The sequence below is a fragment of the Triplophysa rosa genome, linkage group LG4, assembly GCF_024868665.1.
Source record: "Triplophysa rosa linkage group LG4, Trosa_1v2, whole genome shotgun sequence".
Classification (NCBI taxonomy): Eukaryota; Metazoa; Chordata; class Actinopteri; order Cypriniformes; family Nemacheilidae; genus Triplophysa; species Triplophysa rosa.
This window is the reverse complement of record NC_079893.1, coordinates 25685298-25709956: the sequence shown is the minus strand read 5'-3', so window position 1 is coordinate 25709956 and position 24659 is coordinate 25685298. Positions and strand designations below refer to the sequence as shown.

Genomic DNA, 24659 nt, shown 5'->3' with positions numbered 1-24659 from the left:
TTACACTGCCGCGGGTCAAGCTTATGCAAGCTTATGCAGGAACTGCACACCGCCACTGACCGTCACTGAGCAGGGTGGGCTGTTTGGTGACACGGTCGAGGACTTCTCCCAACAGTTTTCGACGGTGAAGAAGCAGACGGAGGCCATCAAGCATATCCTACCCCGCGGCGACCCAGACCCCAGCAGGGCGTTGAGGTCCCGGGCTCCTCCATTCCTCCTGCCCCGGCTCCAGCACCCCTTCTCAGGCGGCCTCCCGCGGGCGGAGGACTTCACGGAGGAAAACATCTACTCCCCGTCAGCAGCTGAACAAGAAGAAGCGGCCCTGACGGGGACAGCCCAGGGAGGACCAGAACATTGGACGATGTTGCCGATCTCCCCACTAGTTTCTCTGTCACGGTATCTGGGGGCCTGGTTACAGCTCCCCAACCTGTCGCAGTGGCTAATGAGGACGATCCGTTCCGGCTACGCGATTCAGGTTTCCAGGCAAGCCCAAGTTTCGGGGCATTCTCTTCTCCCTTCAGTGCAAGCCCAGAATGCTCCCATACTTTGGGCGGAGGTCGCCACCCTTCTGGTGAAGGGGGCGATCAAGCCCGTCCCTCTGGCCGAGATGTCTTGGGGGTTTTACAGCCCCTACTTCATCGTCCCCAAGAAAGGTGAGGGGCTGCGATGGATCTGCGCACTCTGAACAAGACCCTTCACAGGCTCCCGTTCAGAATGTTGACGCAGAAGCGCATCCTGACGTCTATCCGACATCAGGATTGGTTTGTGGCAATCGACCTGAGGGACGCGTACTTTCATGTCTCGATTCTCCGACGGCACAGACCGTTTCTTCGGTTTGCCTTTGAGGGTCGAGCATACCAGTACAAGGTCCTGCCCTTCGGTCTGGCCCTGTCTCCCGTGCCTTTACCACATTTGCGGAGGCTGCTCTCGCTCCCCTCATGGTGCAGGGTGTGCGTATCCTCAACTATCTCGACGACTGGCTTATCTTGGCTCACTCGTGAGATCTGTTGGAACTAGACTCTGTTACCATGACAGCGTGCCTCACCACCGAGCGCAGCCAGTCAATGCTGTGCTGTCTGACCCTCGTCTTTTTCAGAGGCTCCTGCGGAATATGGCGTCCTCGACAGCAGTCATGCCGCTCGGGTTGATGCATATGAGACCGCTTCAGCATTGGCTTCAGAGTCGAGTTCCTTGGAGAGCGTGGCACACCGGCACGAGACGTATTCACATCACGTCTCACTGCCGTCGCACCCTAGCCCCCTGGACAGACATGTCCTTCCTCCGGGCTGACCCAATGGGGCAGGTCTCAAGGCACGTCGTGGTGACAACAGATGCCTCCCTGCTCGGCTGGGGTGCTGTGTGCAACGGTCATGCAGTATCGGGGCGCTGGACAGGACCCTGCCTGCAGTGGCATATGAATTGCCTAGAGTTGTTGGCTGCTTGGCTTGCGTTGAAGAGGTTCCTTCCTCTCATCCAGGGCAAGCACGTGCTGCGCCGCATGGACAGCATGGCTGCTGTGGCGTATGTCAACCACCAGGGGGGCATTCGCTCACGGCAGATGTCGTAACTCGCCCGACGCCTCCTCCTCTGGAGTCAGCAGCTGGTGGAATCCCTGCACGCCACTTATATCCCGGGCCACCTCAACCAGACAGCCGACGCGCTCTCTCGGGAGGTCACGCTCTGTGGCATGCCACGCCATTTGCCAACTTAATTGGCCTTTAAAAAGTACAATCGGAGATGATAGCTTCTCAAGATCAAACCCCATTCTGTCAGTTCGACACAACGTCCCGTTCCCTTCATCAGGGAACTGAGGTTACATACGTAACCAAGATGTTTCTAATAAAACTACAGGTTTAGGTTAAACTTGTTTTATCAAAATACAGTATCTCACAAAAGTGAGTACACCCCTCACATTTTTGTAAATATTTTATTATATATTTTGATGTGACAATACTGAAGAAATGAAACTTTGCTATAATGTAAAGTAGTGAGTGTACAGCTTGTATAACAGTGTAAATTTGCTGTCCCCTCAAAATAACTCAACACACAGCCATTAATGTCTAAACCGCTGGCAACAAAAGTGAGTACACCCCTAAGTGAAAATGTCCAAATTGTGCCAAATTAGCCATTTTCCCTCCCCGGTGTCATGTGATTCTTTAGTGTTACAAGGTCTCGGGTGTGAATGGGGAGCAGATGTGTTAAATTTGGTGTTATCGCTCTCACTCTCTCATACTGGTCACTGGAAGTTCAACATGGGACCTCGTGGCAAAGAACTCTCCGAGGATCTGAAAAAAAGAATTGTTGCTCTACATAAAGATGGCCTAGGCCAGGGGTTTTCAAACTAGGGCCCGGGGACCCCCAGAGGTCCTCCAGAAGGTTGCAAGGGGTCCCCCAGAAATTTTCTAGGAAAAAAGATTAAGCAAAAAATGATAAAAGTCCTCAGTGTTTATCTGCTTTTTTGCTATGGATAGTTTCCAGAATTGTATATATTTGAATCTTTCTAGTGAGTTTTTCTCACTAAAGTTTCTTTTTTCGGACTCAAAGTGAAATTGTTCCCCACTATTTAGTTTTAGAAACAATGTGTTGTCTTTATAATATCCTATTTTTTATCTTTACACAGAAACAAATATAGATTAATATATATTTTAGAAAAGTATATATTATAGTTAAACCCTCACAAAAGGTTAATCATATTTGTGGGTCCTTGGCATCATAAAGTTTCAAAACCCCTGGCCTAGGCTATAAGAAGATTGCCAAGAGCCTGAAACTGAGCTGCAGCACGGTGGCCAAGACCATACAGCGGTTTAACAGGACAGGTTCCACTCAGAACAGGCCTCGCCATGGTCGGTCAAAGAAGTTGAGTGCACATGCTCAGCGTCATATCCAGAGGTTGTCTTTGGTAAATAGACGTATGAGTGCTGCCAGCATTGCTGCAGATGTGTAAGGGGTGGGGGGTCAGCCTGTCAGTGCTCAGACCATACGCCGCACACTGCATCAAATTGGTCTGCATGGCTGTCGTCCCAGAAGGAAGCCTCTTCTAAAGATGATGCACAAGAAAGCCCGCAAAACAGTTTGCTGAAGACAAGCAGACTAAGGACATGGATTACTGGAACCATGTCCTGTGGTCTGATGAGACCAAGATAAACTTATTTGGTTCAGATGGTGTCAAGTGTGTGTGGCGGCAACCAGGTGAGGAGTACAGAGACAAGTGTGTTGCCTACAGTCAAACATGGTGGTGGGAGTGCATTAATTCTGCCGGCGCTGGGGAGCTACAGTTCATTGAGGGAACCATGAATGCCAACATGTACTGTGACATACTGAAGCAGAGCATGATCCCCTCCCTTCAGAGACTGTGCCGCAAGGCTGTATTCCAACATGATAATGACCCCAAAAGAAGCTGAGGGTAAAGGTGATGGACTGGCCAAGCATGTCTCCAAAACCCTATTGAGCATCTGTGGGGCATCCTCAAACGGAAGGTGGAGGAGCACAAGGTCTCTAACATCCACCAGCTCCGTCATGGAGGAGTGGAAGAGGACTCCAGTGTCAACCTGTGAAGCTCTGGTGAACTCCATGCCCAAGAGGGTTAAGGCAGTGCTGGAAAATAATTGTGACCACACAAAATATTGACACTTTGGGCCCACATTTTCACTTAGGGGTGTACTCACTTTTGTTGTCAGCGGTTTAGACATTAATGGCTGTGTGTTGAGTTATTTTGAGGGGACAGCAAATTTACACTGTTATACAAGTTGTACACTCACTACTTTACATTGTAGCAAAGTGTCATTTCTTCAGTGTTGTCACATGAAAATATATAATAAAATATTTACATATTGTCATAGTAATAAATTGCTAATGAAATGTCATCTGGCTCCTCAGATCTGTCGCCGACTGAACGGAATCCGCTTCACCAGCTGTAAAAGTGCCAAAGACAGGACGTCCATGTCAGTAACGCTGGAGCAGTGCTCACTACTGAGGGACGAGCACCAGCTCAATAAAGACTACTTTGTGCGAGCTCTGGACTGCATGCGGAGGTGAGCGAGATTTCAGGCCTGATCCACCTGCTCCTCTTTACACACTTCTGTTTTGTCCATTCATATATCAAACTCATTCTCATTATTTTAAAGCTGTATCATATAAAATTAGATTATCAATTTTATTAGCAATATTAGCATTTCCTCCAACTGAAAGGTCATGCTGTGGCATGTCGATCTTCTGTTCATCATCACGTTATATCAATTCACAGATCCGAGCTAACCCAACTTGACCTCTGGAATGCGTCAAAATTCGCTGAAGTTTGCATTTCTGGTCTATTGCATTCGCATGCATATAAATGGAAGTCAATGGAATGAATTCTTCAAAGTAAATACAGTTCTGTCATGACAACTCTCGGAGGGTTTAGCATGGTAGTGTACATGACATATAAATGTATTTGGTCTTGGCGGAATAGATCTGCTACGCTGCTGCTGCTGCGGCGTTGGAACAAGTACGGAGACTTGCTACTGCCAAAACATCCACAACATGCTGCTGTGTGCATATAAGGAATGCTGTTGCTGCACATATAACATATATGAATAAACCCCCATAGTTTACGTGATCACCTTGTAGCAGATCTATACATGTGGAGCTGGGGAAGGAGGAGGGTTTAGGACCAGAACTACTCTGTCATCAGCGTAAAAAAAATCATTTAAGCAGCATTTCTGTTGTGGCCATTCCCGTCCAGTGTCTGTTGAATTTCAACAAAATCAAACCTCACGCAAAATCAAACCTCACGAGTGACAAAGTCATTCAACAGCAATGTGAAAGACAAGCATCGCCTTTTGAGGTTATCACATAAAAAATAGTTTTTGAACTTTTCCTAATTACATTTAGAAATATTATTGTTGTATTGTATTTTCCTGCAGATTTGTCCAGATGCAGGTCTTATATTGTAGAGGGTTCAGGAGTGCAACATTAAGGCTTAAAAGAGTCATATTGGATGGCTAAAACAAACATTATTGTGTGCATTTGGTGAAATACAGTGTGTTTACGCGGTTTACAGTTAAAAAAAACTCATTAGTTTTCATATACCGTGCATTACTGCTGCTCCTCTGTGCCCTGCCTTTCTGAAACACCTCGATTTTTAACAAAGCTCATTGTTGTGAAAAGCGCTGTGTGCTTTGATTGGCCAGCTACCCCGGTGCGTTGTGATTTGCCGAATACCTCAAGCATCTGGCGGAAATGTAACGCCCCTTACCATATTCGGAACATCAGCCTTCAAAGCATATTGACAGCTGATAATGTCACCTGTACCGTGTGAGTACAAGCCCGAATATGATCCAGAAAATGCGTTTGACCAAGCGGATTAATCAACTTTGCCAGCAGACCGTAACAGATTGGTAAAGGCGGGCGTACACGGTGCGATTTTTGCTGTTGTATGAGCTCGCAGGTGATTTTTTTCCAATCACGAGGAAATCGGTGATGTTCGTATGGTCGCGGCTTGTATTTTGTGCGAGGAATTACGAGTCGAGTAGAGTGCCTTAAGATCACTTCCCGACCTCCCGATCATTTTTAAACATGTCGAAAAAGTTCGGGAGCTATCGGATTGAAACCATGACATGTATGCTGTTGAACAAGCCGATTTGTTGATCTATCTGAAATCGACCAATCAGGAGTTACTATTTGCACAACTATGATTTATATGATATCTTCCGTGACCACATCAAAACATGCACAAACAGATACGTTATTACCTCAAGTTGTTTTTGAAGAACAGAAAGTCCATGCTGTTCTCTGCTCTTCAAACGAATTCTTTGCCATGCCCTTTTTTATTTTCTTTTTTATTCTTTCGCAAGCCATTGCTGCCACAAAGAAAGCAATCTCTTCTTCTGACTCCATGTTTTTGGCGCAGAACTTCGTGCGATTGCTTGGGAAATCGGCAGGTCGTACAATCGTGTCATGTATCACTGCCTCCATACACTTCTCAGTTTTTACTCACTCGTGACGTGTGCGTGGACATACGGTCTTCCGACCATCAGAATTCGCACCGTGTACGCCCGGCTTAAGGTTTTATTTTTAAAAACTATTAGGTTTAACAATTAGCTAACTATAGCTAACTTCTTGAGCTGCCTTTGATGCTGTGTCTCGACGCAACGCGACAAAGTCAATAAAACATTATAACGAGGCATTTGTTGCATCCAGTGGGGACATAGTTACTGAATATCATGACTTATATTGACTTTTTTCGTGTAGCATCACGCTGCAGGGTAGAACAGCCAGTGGATACAAGGCGGAATCCAGCTCCCGATGGATTCAGCCTCATAAATATAAAAAAATTCTGCATTTATGATCGTAGGACCGTCAAAAAGTTTTCGTTTGAATAGTCAGTTGCAAATTCTTTAATAATGAAAACATACTTACAGGCTGTGAGTGAGAAACGGCAGACTGTCCTTAAAAGTTAGATTTGCCCCACTTTTTAGAAACAGCCTTTGTGCACAACCAGGTGTTAATGTGAGGCACACACTCGGATTTTGGAGTTGTGCTGTTTTGGAACAGTGTTGTAAATGAAAGTTTAACCACCTATTGCTAATTGTGTCCTCGTTTGGAAGACCCAACGAAGTAGTTTTGCATTTGTAATGAAACACACAGCGTCTCCACGACATGGTGGCAGCAACAACAACACTACAGCGGGAATAGACACGCCTTCTTTCTTTGCCTATACATTTTGGGCGGAGTTCTTCAGCGCTTCTCACGAACTGACGTAGAAATGTGGGGATGTGTTTAAACGAGGGGTTTTAGGCAGGTTTGGATGAGCCTCCGCTTTTAAATAAAACATCTCTTTTGGTTTAAGACTTTTAATATTACAATTTTACGTGTCTAATATATGCATGAACAACTTGTAACACACCAAAGATACAGGGAAACACAAAATCGCGTCATATGACTCCTTTAAAAATGAAGCCTGTGTAGGCAGCTTACTAAGTTTTGAAAAGGGCCTTTGAAGCAGTCTGGAAGAAATCCAAGCATAACCGATGGCTGAACTCCTACAGAAGCAAAATACGTGACATGTATTTCCTGTTCACGCCTGAAGAGCCACACAGTGGTCCTTTTGTCAGTGATACTGTGGATCCTTTGTGGAGTCATATACTGTACAAGCAGAATAGATTGTGATCACATGATCAGCGTGGAACAGTTGCAAAGTTTCAGTGACAGCTGCACATTTTTAAACCCCCTCGAGACCATGTGGAGCAATAGTAAGTTTAGCTTTTAGCATTCAGTCCACACATCGTGTGCTTGGTTACCAAAAATTGTGAGCTTTGTAAAGTGTCACTCCTGAAGAAGAATATTCTAGAAGGTAGCCAGCATTTTTTAAGATGAATATCTTCCCATAATGCATTGCGACACGTTTAGTAAACAAAAACTTTTTTGTATGAGTTCAAAATGTAATTAATTTAAAGTTAAGTCTATATTATTATTATCAAGTCTATATTAAAGGAACAGTTCACCCAAAAATGGAAATTCTGTCATCATTCTGTGAGACGTTTTCAAAGTGGGGGTCAAATTTCTTTGTAAATTTCTTTGTTCTGATCAACACAAAAGAAGAAAGCAAACAGTTCTGGGGCACTTTTGGCAACCATTGTCATTTTTCCTACTATGGTAATCAATGGTGGCTACAAGCAATCTTCCAAATATCTTTCTCTGTGTTCATCAGAACAAAGAAATGAATACAGATTTGGAACAACAGAATTTTCATTTTAGGGTGAAGTATCCTTAAAGTCTGTAAGTTTTGCCTCTATGTTGCCATCTCTGTTTGAAACATAAAATTGCAGGTGCTCGTCTTTATGCATATTAAAATCAAATAACATCAAAATAATATTTCTCTTAATTCCCTTAATCGTGATTAAGTAGATGAAGATGCTTTTGTTGAGAAGTGTAGGAGGTTTAGCTTTTGAGAAAAGTTGATCTCTGTGGGCTTTTCATAATCGCACTGTTGAAAAGGAAGTTGACAATTAACTATGACAAGTTCCAGAATTTTGAGCAAACTTAATTGGTGACATCCCACTAGACTCCCGTACAACCCTATGTCAGACTGTGCAGATGATTTTTGCTAAAATCTTGCCAATTCGACTCAACTGTGGCTAGAAAAACTAGATGTGTGTGTACCCAAAGCCCTACGCTGGGAACCCTGCCTGCTCAGGGTGGCACAAAGCATACTTGCATGCAACATAGATACGTACAAGCACAGGATGTAATTAAAAGTTTACAAGTGTGCTGGATTTTATTGGTTGAGGATTCCAAAATGTTGACAGGTGTTGGTGAACTTGAAGGCCTTGGCTTCAATTGCTTTTTTCAGTTACTCAATTCAAAGAAATCAGTTGGGAGGTCCTAACAAATAGATGACACATTTCTATGGCATTTGATGGAAAGTATCCCATGGAAATATGTCCCATAGAGATTAACAGATGATAGAAGTAAGTGCTTTTTGCGTTGACTGCCAACTTCTATACCCTGCCAATCGGACCTCAAAGTAAGCCTTCATAACCACATATCATTAATAAATGAATTATTTATAAAACTCCTTCCCATTACCCACTGAATAGCATTGCTCTTTTACATTCATTTCAATACAATGCCAAATAGTTGTAATCAAATGGGTCACGAAACCATATAAGTATAATATATCAAGGTATAGTTAAGTACTTTTGAGAAATGTGATCATTGACCTACTTTCATACACTATTTTTTCATGCTTGTCACAGCAGGCTGAATGTGTGTGTGCTCGAATGCGTCTGCTTAATGTAAACAAACTGGAATCAAAACACAATAGCATTGTTTTAAAGATAAAGGCAGGGATTTGAGAACTTTTCAAGGGTTTAAGACTCATCCGTTTATTTGCTGATGAAAGTAATGTCTTATTATCATGTCAACGATTCGATATCATGATGCATCACAATGCGTTGCATCCTCAGACTGTCGCAGCTCTTTCTCGTCTAACCCCCAAATTCAAACTACACTCCAGAAGCATGCGCTTCTTTCATAACACGAGTAGAGCGCTTAGAGATGCAGTGTGGTGTCTTTTATGTGTTGATTGAGTGCTTGACATCTTAAACAACTTCCAACAGCGGTTGAAGTTTAGAAATATATGAAAATGGAAGTTGCTCGGTGGCTTTGGTCAGGGTCACTGAGTGCAGCTAAGACACGTAAGAGGAGATCTGGCCCTCCCGGCTGAGCCTGGTTTCTCCCGAGGTTTTTTTTTCTCCATTATTCATCATTGGAGTTTGGGTTCCTCGCCACAGCAGAGCAGTGCAGTGTTGGCTTGCTCACCGGGAGACTGCATTTATTTGTTTATTCATTTATTTATTAGATATGATTTATTATAATGATCTTGCTTGGTCTATAAACACCATGCACTGTGCTGTGTTTTACCTTTCTGTGTTTTTCTTATTTGCTCCTGTAAAGCTGCTTTGGAACAATGCACATTGTGAAAAGCGCTATATAAATAAAATTGAATTGAATTGAATTGAATTGAAAATGCGCTTTATTTACACGCAGCCTTCTGTGCGTGTGCACTTACTCACCTCACCTTATCGAGAGAGAGGCGCAACCCCTGCTCATGCTCAATTTACAGTCTGAAAGATGCATTTATATGGTTTATGTCAAAAGCAACGTTTTAAATATGATAAGACATAACATATTTACAATAAAGCAGATTTTTTTAATAATCGACTTTTCAACAGCCCTGTATAGACCTACTTTCATGATAATTGAGCAAATTCTCCCCACATTTGGCATTGTGATAAAAATAGACCCTATTCTTGCAACGTTAATGTGAAATTAAATGTGACGTGAGAGGCTTCACCTCATGAGCTGTCAGTTTGTTATGTTTGGAGAAGGGAGGGCTGTTGATGTCAGGGTTTGATTTCACATAGCTAAACCGGTTTAGTTGAGTTTAAAACCAAAGCAGTTCAGAAATTTAATCTGACGCACGTGGTGCTAAAGTTGGATCTGTGTCAACGTGTGTGACGTCAGCTCAATTGTGAAAAAAAGATAAAGTAACTTTTCATTGTAACAAACACCTTTTCATTTCTTTTCAAAAGAACGCCGCCTTAGAAAAATGACGCTTGCTGCTTTTGGAATCCAGAAGCAGGTGGAAGATTAGCCTTGGCTTACTGTTTTCACTTATAAAGTGACTCTCTATGCATATACAAGGTTGCCATTGTCACGGAAATAATACAATTTATTTTCCACATCTGTAAACATTCAACTCTGTGATTACATTCTTGAATAAAGTTACAGATTTCCAAACTGATTTTTGAAGGGTTAATCTTGCTAGAACCCACACCTCTATTATCTGTTGACCTGCATTACAACTTTCTTCACATCTTTCATGTTCTGCTCAAATTCTCCCTAGTGTTTGAAATCCATTCATTCTTTATCCTTTGACATGTTAGTTGTTTTCTGGGCATTCACAGACCCATTCCTGTTCAGTGTGTATGTGTGTCCTCTAAACTATAGTGTTCTTCTAAACTAGTGTCTTGACAAACTATTTGACTAACTTTTGCTGTTTGTGTGTGCTTTTTCTCTCTCATTTGGGTCTGAGTCAGCGGTCAGTTGGCCCAGGGAGATGTAGCCCAATGGGACGACCCTGAGACAGGCTCGATAGCTATTAACAAGCCAGCGTCTCGACACTTCTATCCCATCGCCCTTCTGCTGGTCAGCTCCCACCTGCTGGTGGTCTGGCTCATTTTAAGCCTTGTCTTTTTGCTTGCAAAATACCAATAAACTGCATATTATGTCACACCTGAGCTCTGTCTAACTTTCTTACTTGGTTGCTCTGAGTGTTTCTCTTGGCTCTTGCTGTGCTAAAAAACTAACAGGTTTTAGCTATTTCACTTTTGGCACACAAACCTCAGTTCAGTTTCCTTCATATTTTGCTCACCGTGTATTTTTTGTGGAACACTAAAGGTCAAGCTAAAAAGGTTTTCGAGTGTTGCTCATGGGTGGTATGTACTGGTGCATGTTTTTTGTTAGGAGTTAGATAGATGCGGTTACTGTTTTCTGTAAAAGCGTAGACTTTTTTTCAACATCTGTGTTTCACAGAAGGTCTTAAATGAGATAAGCGCACATGTTTCCTTTCAACCAAAGGCAAAATAAATGCATGGGTATTTTTGGAAAGCATGTGAAAAACCAGCAGTTTCATTTGTTTGTTTTGACATATTATGAATTTACATTTTTGCATTGTGAATTGATACATGATGTGCCATTTTATTGGTTAGAATCTAAGAGTTTCCACATGCTTTGCATAACGTGTGGGTAAAACATCACAGACATTGTGTTTTCATCATCACCCGTTTTTCTTTCTCCATCTTCCATCATCAGAGAAGGATGCCGGATTGAGAATGTGCAAAAGAATATAAAGTGCAGAAAATATGCTTTCAACATGATACAACTGATTGCCTTTCCAAAATACTACCGGCCACCAGAAGGAACTTATGGCAAAGTGGATTCTTGAAACATATCCAGGAGAGACTCGAGATTATTTATCGGTTACAACATGTGCAGCGGGGTCCAAAAGTCAGAGGCCACTTTAACAATGTGGGATTACATTTCAACCTGGATAGGATATGAGAAAACGCCCAAGAATTATTTCTGATTGTTATGCCGATAATATCATTTGTAAACTGAAATACATGAGAAAAACACAAAAAAGCTAAATATCACACAAATGGTCTTAGACTTTTGGATGTATGGGTGTGTGTGCATTTATAGATGCTACACCAGCCACCAGAAATGAAAATGTTAAATTTATAGACTGTTTAGCTGATACACGGCATTATTTCCACGATTAAAAAATACCATGTTAACTTTAGATATATAATTTTTTATGTTTTATTAAAAAGGGGAGGTCAGGCATCTCTCTGTAATTGTTTGATATATCACCCTGCATTATCACCTCTCTGTATATGTTTGAGTGTCAAAACCTGTTGTTTTTAAGCAGTTTTTTTTATATATATTTTATTGTCATAATTGTTTTGGTATATACAGCAATTGTACAATATCATCTAAGTTTGTTAGGACGATGAAGAATATTACTTATTTTAAAAGGATTGTGAATTTAACATTATGCACATTTGCACGAAATGTAAATTTTGTTTACATACTGTGTGCTCTATATATTAGCATCTTGTAAAAAATTGTTTATTTCTTAAAATCTGATATGGACTTTGCGGTTTGTTTTGTACATCTTACATTTGTTTTCTTGTGTTTTTTCTGTAATTTTGTACAGTAGGATGCCACTCATGGTACAGGCAATCCACATAATAACAAACATTGAAACTAAAGCAAACCGATCCTTTTTCTATTAAGTTTAATGTGTTTTCTACAGCTGCGTGTTTATCTAAATGTCTGTGCCCATCTGTCACCTCTCAGAACAGGATGTGTTGTAGAAACAATCACCTGTACATTACCAAAACAATGACGCCATGTGCATCAGCTGTGTGTACCTGTGGAAAACAAAGAACCCTCATATTTGCATGACAGGCCATCAAAACAGCTAAAGAGGTGTTGATGACAAAGTAGATTGAGGGTGAAGTCGTCTAAACCTTTGAGGCTTTGCTATTTTCTCCTCTTACTCAAAGTGTTGAGTTGTTTTCATTTCTTTATTATATGTGTTCGCTCATCAAATGCCTTTGTCAGCTGTTCTTTGCTCACATAGTGCTGTCCCTGTTTTAATCATAACACTTCTGATACCTTGGGACTTACTGTAGTGACTTTGTTGTGGTATACTGTATGTGTAAATATCTGTTATGTGGCTGGTTTTGAACAAGAAAGTTAAGTTACAACAAGTAAAAAAGCTTTATCATGTTCCTTCATAAGTAATTTTGAAAGATCCTACAGGCTCTCCAAAACTAAACTTGAAACATAACCACATTGGGGTCCTTGGGGTCAGAATCAGATGTCATAGAAAGAAACTCTGCCTGTAACCAACACATGTCTGTTCTGGTTAGTGTTCACACTTGCTTCCAAACTGCTGCTGAAGAAAAACATTCAAACTAATTGAAAAAGATTAAAAAGAGGTTTGCACATTAATCATTATCATAAAATTATATAAATAAAAAATGTAACATCTTATTGCTTTTCTATTACTACATCGCGTTACCAAAATCCACCAAAAATATCTGCAAATATTGTTTATTTTCTGAACAGTTTAATTTAGGATATGGAAATAAATATCCTATAAATTATTCTAAAATTAACAATAAAACCCAAATTGAGCAAACCATGCATTGCGCAAAGAATGCGTTTTCAACTTTACGCGTTTTTCAAGCATTAAGTCGAACAACCCAAAAGACTGCGGTGATCTGTTTAATGACAGCACATGGAGCTGTAATCGGGCCTTAAAAGTTAGGCCCGACAGAATTCGGCCCGAGCCCGACGTGTAAAATGATAGAAATTAAGACCGAAACCGTCGGGTTCGGGCAAAGATCTTCAGCTCTGTGATTTATAAAGGGAGGTGTTGTCGCATATATGGTAAATTGGAGGCGTTTCCGAATGCTAATGACCGTGAACGAGCATGGTACTTGCGCACATGTGGGATTTATCAACAATGATTGCTTACTCATGTGCGTAAGAAGTGCGTGCGCACGTTTGATAAATACAGATTTTTTTGTACTTGCACACATTCTAAATTTCATTCGTACGACAAAATATTGACCTTTTCTACGCACTTTTGATAAATGAGGCCCAACAGTACGTACGCACAAATGCGTGCGTAGTGAGTGCGTAAGAACAGTTTAACGCAAAGTGTGGGATCTTCCAACTTGTACTTGTGTGTAAATATGAGCACCTCTGAGCATACTTACGCAGAAAATGTAGTGGTAGAACAGTTATACTACAAAAAGAAAGTGCCATCGTTGTCCTGTGTCCTTTATTTGCAAACACTCAATTAGTAAATTCATAGTTCAAGCTGTGAATGTGATGTGAAAATGTGAAATTTATCAATCGCAAATGATCGTGAAATTGCGCGCAGCTGAACAGTTTTAGATCTCCACCTTTTAATGACGTGTAATTAATGTCATTGATATATGAAAGAGCGCCTGTCAATGTCCAAATCCTGTACAAGCAGCAGGAATTAATTATTTTTCCAAAAACCTGCAGCACTCGGACAAGCAAAAGTGCGTACGTCTGCTCAGACCCTGACTTGGCGCTAAGCACTTTTCCACGTCGTCAAAGACCGTTTTTATACATTTGAACGTTGCCGTGGATTTTTGCGTAGGCTATGCACACTTTACGATCAAATCTGTGAGTAGGCACGTTTTATAAATGAGGCCCCAGACCACCAACTACCTCAAGATCAAGTAACTTATTTGTCAAGAAGTCAGAATGTTACTTGAGGAAATATCATGCTGAAAACTGTGCACAATATTAAACATTTTTGATTTATGAGGGTTTACATAACAGAGAACTTCCTAAGTGAAAGCACAACAATAGCTACACTTCCCCGTGATGCCTTAAATTAAACACGCCTATTGACATGTGCATTATGATGAACTGTAGAAATGTGTAATCTGGTAAATTTTTGGTTTTGTGATTAATGAAAGTTATGCTGAACAAACCCAACATTCAACAAAGGACTCCATCTGCTTTGTTAAATGTTTAATGTAACAAGACTGTATAAAAACAGCAGTATATGGATATATAACAGCAGCTTCTGCTCCCATCTGTACAAAGAACTTTAAACTGTATTTCATATTTTTTCACCATAAATTCTGTACAATCAGAAAATATTTACAATTAGACAATAATTCGTTACAAAAATATATAATTATTTAAAGCTTTACAAAATGACACACTTTAGCCTGAGATAGGTTTGGGAAGCGCTACATATAAATATGGATAAAAAGTTGTTAGTATAATTTATATAATAGAAGATAAATAAGCTTATTTGACATGAAGAATGCTTCTAATCACACGTAGGGTTAGGGTTATCCTTGCAAAGTTGAGTCAGTTTTTGGAGAAGAGTTTCCATCCTTTTATAAAACACAACAGAGTTTGTGAGCTCTTCTGCTTCACATGGATGTATGGCTGAGCAGTTCTAGAGAGTCAGTGGAAGAAAACAGAACCACAATTAATGTCTGAACACTCTCTTTTATTACACGCTCACAGGGGTAGTGCTTTCACTTACATGTCCTTTATATCTTTCTAAAGTTGTCTCCACTTTTTCCATGTTTCGACCTGTGACATCTTCCTCATGCAAAACAACGTTCATCTCCAACAAATAGCAGTCGAAAAACTTATTTGTACATTTCTGAAAACAAAAGGAGGTTACATTAGCACTGGATTCATTTATACACAGATCAAATTGTATGTTATGCTAATGGTTAGTGTAAGAGAGTTACACTTACAGTGATACTTTCAATATTTGGTGCATACAAGTGGGCATCAGACCTCTGGGAAAAAAATTAAATTATGATACTACATTAAGTACTACACAGGATGTATATCTTCTGTTTAAAAGACATTGTAATTATGTTGCTATGTAAAATGAATGGTTAAATAGAATGCATTTGAACATATTTAATTTAAAAGAGTCATTTGCAATGCTTGCTTTTTCCAATTGGGGAAAAGGGTTTGAAAACAGTCCTTACTTTTTCAAATCCATAAAGTGGCCCTCGTGGCATAGAAATGACACACTTCGCATTTAAATCACAGAATAGCCATTGGTGACTTACTTCAAACACAGCTCTTGTCTGGTTTAGAGCATTCTGGAGGTCTTTCAGAGCCTGCATTTCATGACTGTCAGCCACAGGCAACAGAGCACTTAGACAGCTAAACACACACACAGAGAAAACAAACAAATAAACAGAATTACTCAATCAAATCTGGTTTAAATGACATTTTAAACAGATTTTCATCTAATGTAGTTGAACAGTATTATATTTATATGAATACATATATATTGTACTGTATATATTACCATGTAAAATGTAAATGTTTACCTAAAGTAATCCTTAAAGTGGTCACCCAAAAATGAAAATTCTATCATCATTTACTCTCCCTCTTGTCACTTCAAACCGAAACCGGTATGACTTTCTTTCTTCCACGGCACACAAAGGAAGATATTTTGAAGAGTGTTGTTAACTGGCAGCGATTCACTTGCATTGGTTTTGTGTCCATACAATAGAAGTGAATGGGTGTAGACGCTGTTCGGTTACCAACTTTCTTCAAAATATCTTCTTTTGTGTTCTGCAGAAGAAAGAAAGTCATACAGGTTTGAAATGACAAGAGGGTGAGTAAATGATGACAGAATTTTCATTTTTGACAAAACATACTTGAGCGAACTATTTACCCACTGTCCTGTAAAAAGTGCTTAATCTCCATTTGAAGAATTTTTACTGTTATGATGAAAGAAAACCCATTACAGGAACTCAGAAATCACTGTGTAGAGCTGCATGTGCTGTGAAACGGGCCTAATACCAACTTTATTGAACGTTTATAAGAGGAGTGGCAAACAGTTCTAGCAGTCTATTTTTAATTTCTGCAAACATTTGATTGTTCTAATTTGACTAGATGTTGTAATGACTGCCATAGTGGAAAAAATTAAAATGGTAGTCAAAGGTGAAAAAATTAAAATGGTAGTCAAAGGTGCGCCAGAACTGTTTGCTTTCCTAAATTCCTCAAAATATCTTCTTTTCTTTTGTGTTTAGCAGAACAAAAACATTTTAAATAAATTTTCATACTATGGTAGTCAATGATGCCCCAGAATTGTCAGTTGCTAACAATCTTCCAAATATCTTTCTTTGTGTTTAGCAGAACAAAGACATGTATACAGGTTTGGAACAATGTGAGGGTGAGTAAATGATGGCCGAATTTTCATTTTTGGGTGAACTATCCCTTTAAGTCACTTTTAAGACATCAGAGCTTGCCACGTAATGCACCTCAAAGTAGGGTTGCACGGTGCACCGGTAGCATCGCGATGCTGAAGCGTCAAAATACCGCGATGCCTCTCGGAAACGGTAGTATCGTACCGTTGGTAATGTTGTTTATGCGCATTAATATTCATTTGAACACTTACATCTGCCTTGTTTATGTGTGTTTTGAATGACTCGGACGAGTTAATGATTCAAATTAGCGTTTTGAAGAGTTGGTTAACTGATTGGAAAATTGACTAGAGTATTTGCTACAATTTATCCAATTACTACAGTTAATACAACAAAATATTCTAGTGCAAAGTATAATACAGTTTACTATATTAAATACAAAATGTTTAATCTAAATCTGTGTTTCTTGTATAGATTTGAATTATGAACATGGCACAGCATCGTGATACTACTTGGTATCGAGATACTTCAGCTGGTATAGTATCGTAAGACATGTTTATGGTATCGTGACAACCCTACCTCAAAGAGTTATGTGAGCTTCACTCACAGCATCTCTATAATAATGTTCCGCTCCAGCAGTCACTCTATCATGCTTCACTAATCCTGCAACCGCAAACACTTATACTGTTCACTTATCTCCATTATACATCCATCAGCATCAATGAGTGCAGTTTTATTGACTGGGCAGTAAAATAATCTGAGTATTACTCTTAGTTCATAACCTTTACCCTAATAACACCCAACTAAACTTCTCCAGGAACGTCAGTGTTCCTCTTTAAATGAGTTTGGTGTGTAGCATACCTATCGTGCCCTAAAATGCTTAGGCAGCTAACAACCTTGCCCATGTGACTCCAATATACTGTCTAGAATGGCAATATTGGCTAAATAGACAAACACTGTGTACCGGCTTTTACCACTATCATGTGATAAAATATCTCGAGTCATTATGATATCTCTTTTACCTTTCAAATCTAATACCTAATCCTTTTAAAGTCACCACAATCATTTTGTATGACGTCGCTAAATAGTTTATTATGCGATCATTGATATTTATAATGTACTGAAAGTTATGCCAGGTAATGCTGTTTGCTTCAGGCACGTTGAATTTGTCCTAATAGCAGGTTCATATTACCTCATACCAAGGTCACAGCTCTTAAGATCACTTTATCAAGCTAATGTAAAGCTAAAGCAGAATAATATTTTATTTCATAAGTCTCGCTGGCTACTTAGCAACAGCAAGCAGGCAAACAAAGACAACGGCCGATAAGGAGAAATGATTGTTTTTATTTCACATGTAAGTGCGTGCACAAAATCACGTATTCTGGGCCTCAGCCGGTTTTGTCAATGGGTTCCATGTGGGCCCCACATGGGTTAGCCCAAATGAAATCAACACTGCTTAGTGTGCATACTACAGGCTGCTAAATGTAACACTGAATGTTGTAGTTAATGAGATAATGAAGTGATAACAAGCAGAATCACTGATGGACACAGAAACAACAAGAACACAAAGAAATAAAACACAACAAGTACAACTGACTTCAGCCACAACTCCACAAACACCACCAACATCTTTACTTATTTATATTAATGAGAATAAATTATTGAGTTTTTTTCTGTTCATGTTTTACTGAAAATAACTGGTTTTATGTTACCATTATGGTGATCAGTGTTTGTTTTAGTCAGGAAGTTTGACTCTTGATTTTTTAAGGTTAGTTTATCTCTGACTGCTGTAGCTCATTTTATTATGGGGAGTTATGGTTATCACAAAAGAACATGATTGATGATTTTGGCTGTTTTTGTGCCAGGTTTATACTTAATACGTTGTGATGAATTTACTAAATGTGTTGAATAAATTTATGTGAGAGTGAATGTATAATAGTTTCTTTTATTATCGTAGATGAGAGCAAGCACAACTTATATCAGAAAATTTGAGGTTAAAAAACTTTGAACACTTTCAACTCCTGCAAAGTTTATTCACGCTCAAATATCAAGATTCATGAAATTAATCTCAACAATGGTAACGTTTCATGCTGTAATGCATCATACAAAACTCATTCGTGACTCCCAGAATGCATTGCAGCATGAAGCATTTCACCGTTGTTGAGGTTCATATGTGGATTCTTGATGTCTGTGTGAGTACCAGTAAAAAAGGATTTCAATGTGCTTGGTCTACTTTAACACCTGTTCAATTGTCTCTAATGAAGCTGTGCTACTTTTTCTAAATTATCTGCATTACCGATATATCATGCAAAAGATCAATAATCAACCAACTAAATGTTGATTGTGTACTTATTAAGCAATGAACGTCATAAAATATAATTTTCTCTTGACTTTCATGCCATAACAAACTCAGAAAAAAACAAACTTTAAAAAACCAAACTGCCCGACTAAAACAAACACTGATCACCATAATGGTGACATCAAACCAGTTATTTTTAGTAAAACATGAACAGAAAAAAACTCTCAATAATATATATAAATAAAGATGTTAATGGTGTTGTGGCTGAACTTAATTGTTGTGTTTTATTTCTTTGTGTTCTTGTTGTTTCTGTGTTCATCAGTGATTCTGCTTGTTATCACTTCATTGTCTCATTAACTACAACATTCAGTGTTATATTTAGCAGCCTGCACACTAAGCAGTGTTGATTTCATCTGGGCTAACCCATGTGGGGCCTACATGGAACCCGCAGACAAAACCGGCTGAGGCCCAGAAGACAGCCCACATCAAACCCATCTGGGCCCGATGTGTCTTTGCTGGCTGGGTTACAAGGCTCACGCTTTTACTTCATCTGGTAATTAGAGTTAAATACAATACAACAAAACATAAAGGCGGAATTTAACTGGTATTTTTTCTATAGTTTTGTCTTCGGGACCCCTTAGTGTTGCCTTAGTAGGCTACATAAACATTGCTTTAGTAAGAGCAATGGGACAAAAAGAAAAGAAAATAAGCAGTCATTCTCGGATATACCTCAGAATTAAGAAAGAATTCCAAACCTCGGAGTTCAAATGGCATTCCAGGTGAGATTCAATGCACCAGGGGTTACAACCACATCTCACAATTCTCTGAAAAACATCATACGCGCCTTTAATACATTCAGTGACCAAAATAATGCAAAACTTTCCAGTTTGAGGAAAATAATTATTTGAAGGCCAGACAGTTCCTGGAATCGATTGCAAGACAGTCTTTCGAAACTGAAAGCTGATACATATTTGCTGAGTAGCTTTCACTAATAGTCAACTAGTACACCAATAGACTTAACAAATTAAGGTTGCAATTGCTGAAAAAACTTATAGCGCATAGGTTTTATGACGCTCCAGCAACCAAGTGGTTTATACTAACCTATACACGCACCGCAAAATGGACACATGAACAGAGGAATACATTTTATCTCTGCTATTTGCTATTTATAAAGACATGATGCGTCATATACATTCAGAAATGGGACTTTATCAGCATACACCAAAGCAACACTCAGAAGAGAGGTTGCATGCACTGCAATAACAGTTTAGTAAATAATTGGTTCCAAATGATCAAAAAACCCAAGGGTTGCAATTGTTCGTAATTCCCTTTTTAAACGTATACATGCAGGAACATTTCAAGTTGGCAACACTGCGTAAAGAGTGGTAAACTAACCTAAGTCTCTTTAAAAAAATTCTATAGGCTAAAAAACCACGAAGACATGTCAAAAAAAATTTGTTACATGCAAAGTATGCTAGGCTAATATGCAGAATTAATTTCACGAACGGGCTTCTGTCTCCTAACAGAAAAAAAATCCACAATCAATTCAGAAATGCACTGATCTATTGCGGTGCATTGACCAATGCAGTGCGTTACAACCTGACTTTTGTATGAATCCCGATGCATTGCCTTTACAACAGAGCACGTATTTCCTACCATTGTTTTTAGTTTTGGTGGTTTGTTCCTAAATCCTACGATTATTGCGAAGCAGATGGTCATAAGAATCATCGAACCCAGATCGTTGGTAGGCCAACCACGAGAGCTGCATACAATTCACATGTTTTCCTTATGCAAAATTCCTTGAAGTGTGTCATTGAATGTGTTAAATCCTATTTATTACTCCAGCGAGATATTCTTCTATACATTATTCCTCCGCGAGCGCACATTGAACCCGTCTCGTCTACCCCTGATCTGCTAGTGAAATCCACGCACACTGACAGACCGCCCAGCCCGTCGACTGAACCTCTTTCACTTTTATACAATGTGAATGATCACTTGGCAGTATGAACACTCTGTGTATCATTTATTTTGGGCGTTATAATGGCGAGTATTTTCAGACACCTGTGAGGAAAAACTAGTTGACGAAAGTGTTTCGTAGTTTATTTGACCATATAATGCACACGATAGCATCTGAAAACCACGAATCACTTCATAGATCAATAGTGTAACTACTTTCAAATATTCATATGTAATATATTAATCTTAGTAAGATTATTATTAATAGTAACATATTTTTGAACAATATATATTTAGATAAGATTACATGGCATTGTGCACTTCGTTAAAAACCCTCGTATACCAACTGGTGTCCCCGCCCAAAACTGACGTCATTTGAAAACACTGCTCCAAGTGGGGTTTTTTTTCTTTAGGAAAATATGTCAATGAAATCGGTCACATAACGTTAGAGACTTTTTTTACTTGAAGTTTTATTCATTGACATTCGTTTCCAGGCCACGAAATCTCAATTTATATTCCCAGGTTTTCTGAGGTAACCATGAAAAATGACACAAAACTTACTTTTAAAAATATTACTTCAGATATATCTGAATTTCAAAATGATGTCTTAAAATGTAGACACAAATAGTTAGATCTGACAATGTTAAACTCACTTTTTAAACTCTGAGTCACACTTTGGGTCTAAACCTGCACAATCTCAAACACAAAATCTTTTTTTCCATTTCTATGAAGTCTTTCCACAGGTGGCTTCCAAGCTGAGATTTGACAGCGAGTTCTCAACCTCAGCATCATCTTCCTCCTCTTCGTCATCATCATCATCCTCCACCTCCTCATCGTTGTCTTCCTCTTCATCATCAAAGTCATAGTCATCCTCGATGTCATCATCGTCTCCTGCTCCACATTCTACATTTTTCCAGTACGAGCTGTATCCTGATGCTCCATCCTCATCAGTGCCACTTTGACGACCAAATTTATGGTTTCGAGCTGCAAGATGTACAAGCAAAGTTATCCAGTGAAAGAGAGTACTGCTACAGTAACAGAAAAACACTGCAGTATTCTGGCAAGCAAGACCATATCACGGTTTTGTTTTATTTCGATCGAGTGTACTGAAGAAAACACGTCCCTGCTTCTCCCTCATATATAAATGATTAATTTAAACAACTGTTTAATGGGAGATAAGAGATAGCACTCACTGGACATGCTCAGATCTTTGGTCTCCTGAGTTTCATGTCCACACTTTGGGCACGGTGGAGCCTTGCCTTTCTCTTGTTTGAATACTTTGCTTCGGGCATGATCGTCGCAGAAACACACCTGCAAATAAGATATTTTATAAAACATCGCCGTTTGTCCAAACAAAGTATTTACATAAACAAATATGTTATCAATAGAAGACCTAATGTGAATATAAAATCCTAACCTTGCATCGTAAACAAGAGTACTGACCAAGTCGATTGCAGGATAAGCCTGGAATTGGATTAAAAGACTAAGTCACAGAAATTTAACTTAAAATGAGAATATTAAAAAAAATAAGAAATGTACATTTATAAGTCTCAGCCTCCAACACTTGACAGCTCGCCTGGTGCTCAAACTGATCATCCTCGCACAAAAAATTGTGGCAAAAAGAGCAACGGAAAATTCGACCACCTGGATAAAAAGTGTGTGTTTATACAAGCATTGCACTTGTTTGTCCAGCAATATTAAAGCAGATAATTTCACCAACAGTAAATTGTTAATGATAGTTATTTTCCAATGCATCATAGACAAGACTCTGTTGGTTGCACATTACCATGTTCCCACACATTGCGGTCGCATTCAATGCAGTCTGCATCTACAAGGGGGCAAGAGCAGGCATGGGTACTTAGGCATTTCCTGCCATGGCACACCCAGGCTTCACAGAAATCGCAGATGGCCCCCTAATGGTCACAAACAGTACTGCATAAGCATTAAGTAAATTCCTAAAAAAAAACACTTCATGCCCTTGTTCACACTTCAGTCAATTGTTTTTATAGTCCGACTGGACAGAAAGAAAATTTCCAATAGCTGTTCCAGTAAACTAGCATTTAAGACATTGTTTCTGCATACCACCATCCCCATTCCGGTGCTGTGAACGCCAGGATGTTTGACGACACAGTCTGAAGACTTCATACATTTTGTTTTGCCTTTGAAGAAAGAAAAATGTATAAAACGAAAGCAAATTTGTGAATAAACCTGTTCAAATGTGAGGTGTGTAATTTATCCACAATCAACGAAAGTAGTTTTCAAAATACCCCAATATAGTCAACTATAAAGATAGTCATGCCCTAAACTAATGCCACTGGTTGTGTCAACATCTGAGAGTCAAGTTGTTCAGGATACTCAATCAAATAACATTGTTAAACAAAGTAAGGCTCACCACACTGTGCACACATGGGAAGTTTCTGCACTGACGAGCAGAAATAGCAGAATGCTCTGTTCTTTTGCCGCCTGACAAAAAATAAATAAATAAAAATATGTTTATTCCTCCCACTTTGATAGTAATTACTGTAAAAATGGCAACAAGAAACTATATATAATTAAGTTTACCTTTGACATTTATCACATTCCTGTAATAAAAATAAAAAGTTTGTCCATTTTTGTATTATATTACAGAAAAACACGACATGATACGACATAAGGGTAAACAAATGACGACAGATTTTGTATATAGGGGAAACTATTCCTTTACTTTTGCAGACACGTTCACATTGTAAAAATACAGTAAGTGTTAATAGTATTTTGTAATCTGTAACATAAACGCATAGAAAACCATGCTTACCATGGCGAAGTTGCACGGGTGTTTAGCCACATCGACATTATCTTTGTTGGCTCGGGTCTGTTTCTCTCGCTCCTTTCGGCTTTCAGCCTTCTTACGAGCACCAGTCTTCTTCTTTGGCATCTCTCACCTTCAATATCACAAAAAAGACTTAATTAAACTGCGGTGACACTGTTTTAATGTCCGGATATGCTACTTATGCGATATTCAACAGAGCGCACGTGAGTGAACTGACCTCTGAATAAATGATTTTAATACACACGTCAGTTAACAATTTCTTTTACAAACGCAGTAAAGTCCAATGCAGAACTAAACAACATAATAGATTGATTCTGTCATGCCAAACATACCAAGAAAAATGTACAACCGCTCAGGAAACAGTCAGCTTAGACCAAAGCTGATCACAGGGTGTGTGCAACAGTAAAACGTTCCGTACGAAGACTTTCGAGTGCTGTAATTAGTTCCTCTCGCATTTACAAGCCGGTTTTTGTGTCTGTTTTGGTTTGTTTATACTGTATATGTGACTATATCAGATTGTATGTCTACGGAAATATTATTTAAATATTTGACAGATTATATCTGGAAAAATAAACGAAAATGTAGTCCCGCGCCATCATATAAGAGGGCTACACACGGTACTTTGCTGTCGGAGTCAGAACGGGTTGCCAGGTACCAATATAACACGTTTAGGACTTTATATCCTTTTGGTCGTTGACAGACAGTTAGCATGTTGGTAGATATATATTACGTATTTTCATGTGCTGTCACCTCATATGAAGTTTAGTTACAGATTACAATTACTGGTTTTTGGTTGTTA

The 24659-nt window shown here is 39.3% G+C and overlaps 2 protein-coding genes across 13 annotated transcripts in view; one reads left to right on the top strand and one right to left on the bottom strand.

Annotated features, from left to right (window-relative positions):
* The window catches only part of inpp4b (inositol polyphosphate-4-phosphatase type II B), a 129332-nt gene extending 109942 nt beyond the window's left edge, over window positions 1-19390 (top strand). For 5 of the 11 annotated variants that reach the window (XM_057331261.1, XM_057331262.1, XM_057331270.1 and 2 more), the window contains 2 exons: window positions 3877-4031; window positions 10581-11343. In XM_057331261.1, coding sequence (XP_057187244.1) covers window positions 3877-4031; window positions 10581-10758 — 333 coding nt within the window. In that variant the 3' untranslated portion in view covers window positions 10759-11343. The other 6 variants (XM_057331266.1, XM_057331263.1, XM_057331271.1 and 3 more) reach the window with 6 other exon arrangements.
* Window positions 15708-24323, bottom strand: znf330 (zinc finger protein 330). 2 transcript variants are annotated; one of them, XM_057331300.1, is made up of 11 exons: window positions 24193-24323; window positions 23846-23972; window positions 23614-23633; window positions 23444-23514; window positions 23134-23210; window positions 22838-22964; window positions 22591-22695; window positions 22469-22515; window positions 22245-22362; window positions 20752-22035; window positions 15708-15804 (listed from the first exon to the last, which is right to left on the bottom strand). In XM_057331300.1, exons 2-10 carry the CDS (start codon window positions 23963-23965, stop codon window positions 21776-21778), a joined length of 945 nt encoding a protein of 314 aa, XP_057187283.1. In that variant the 5' UTR covers window positions 23966-23972; window positions 24193-24323; the 3' UTR covers window positions 15708-15804; window positions 20752-21775. The 2 variants fall into 2 exon arrangements, with proteins under 2 accessions (XP_057187283.1, XP_057187284.1); XM_057331301.1 differs by lacking the exon at window positions 24193-24323 and adding an exon at window positions 24078-24186.
* Between the last annotated feature and the right edge of the window lie 336 nt (window positions 24324-24659).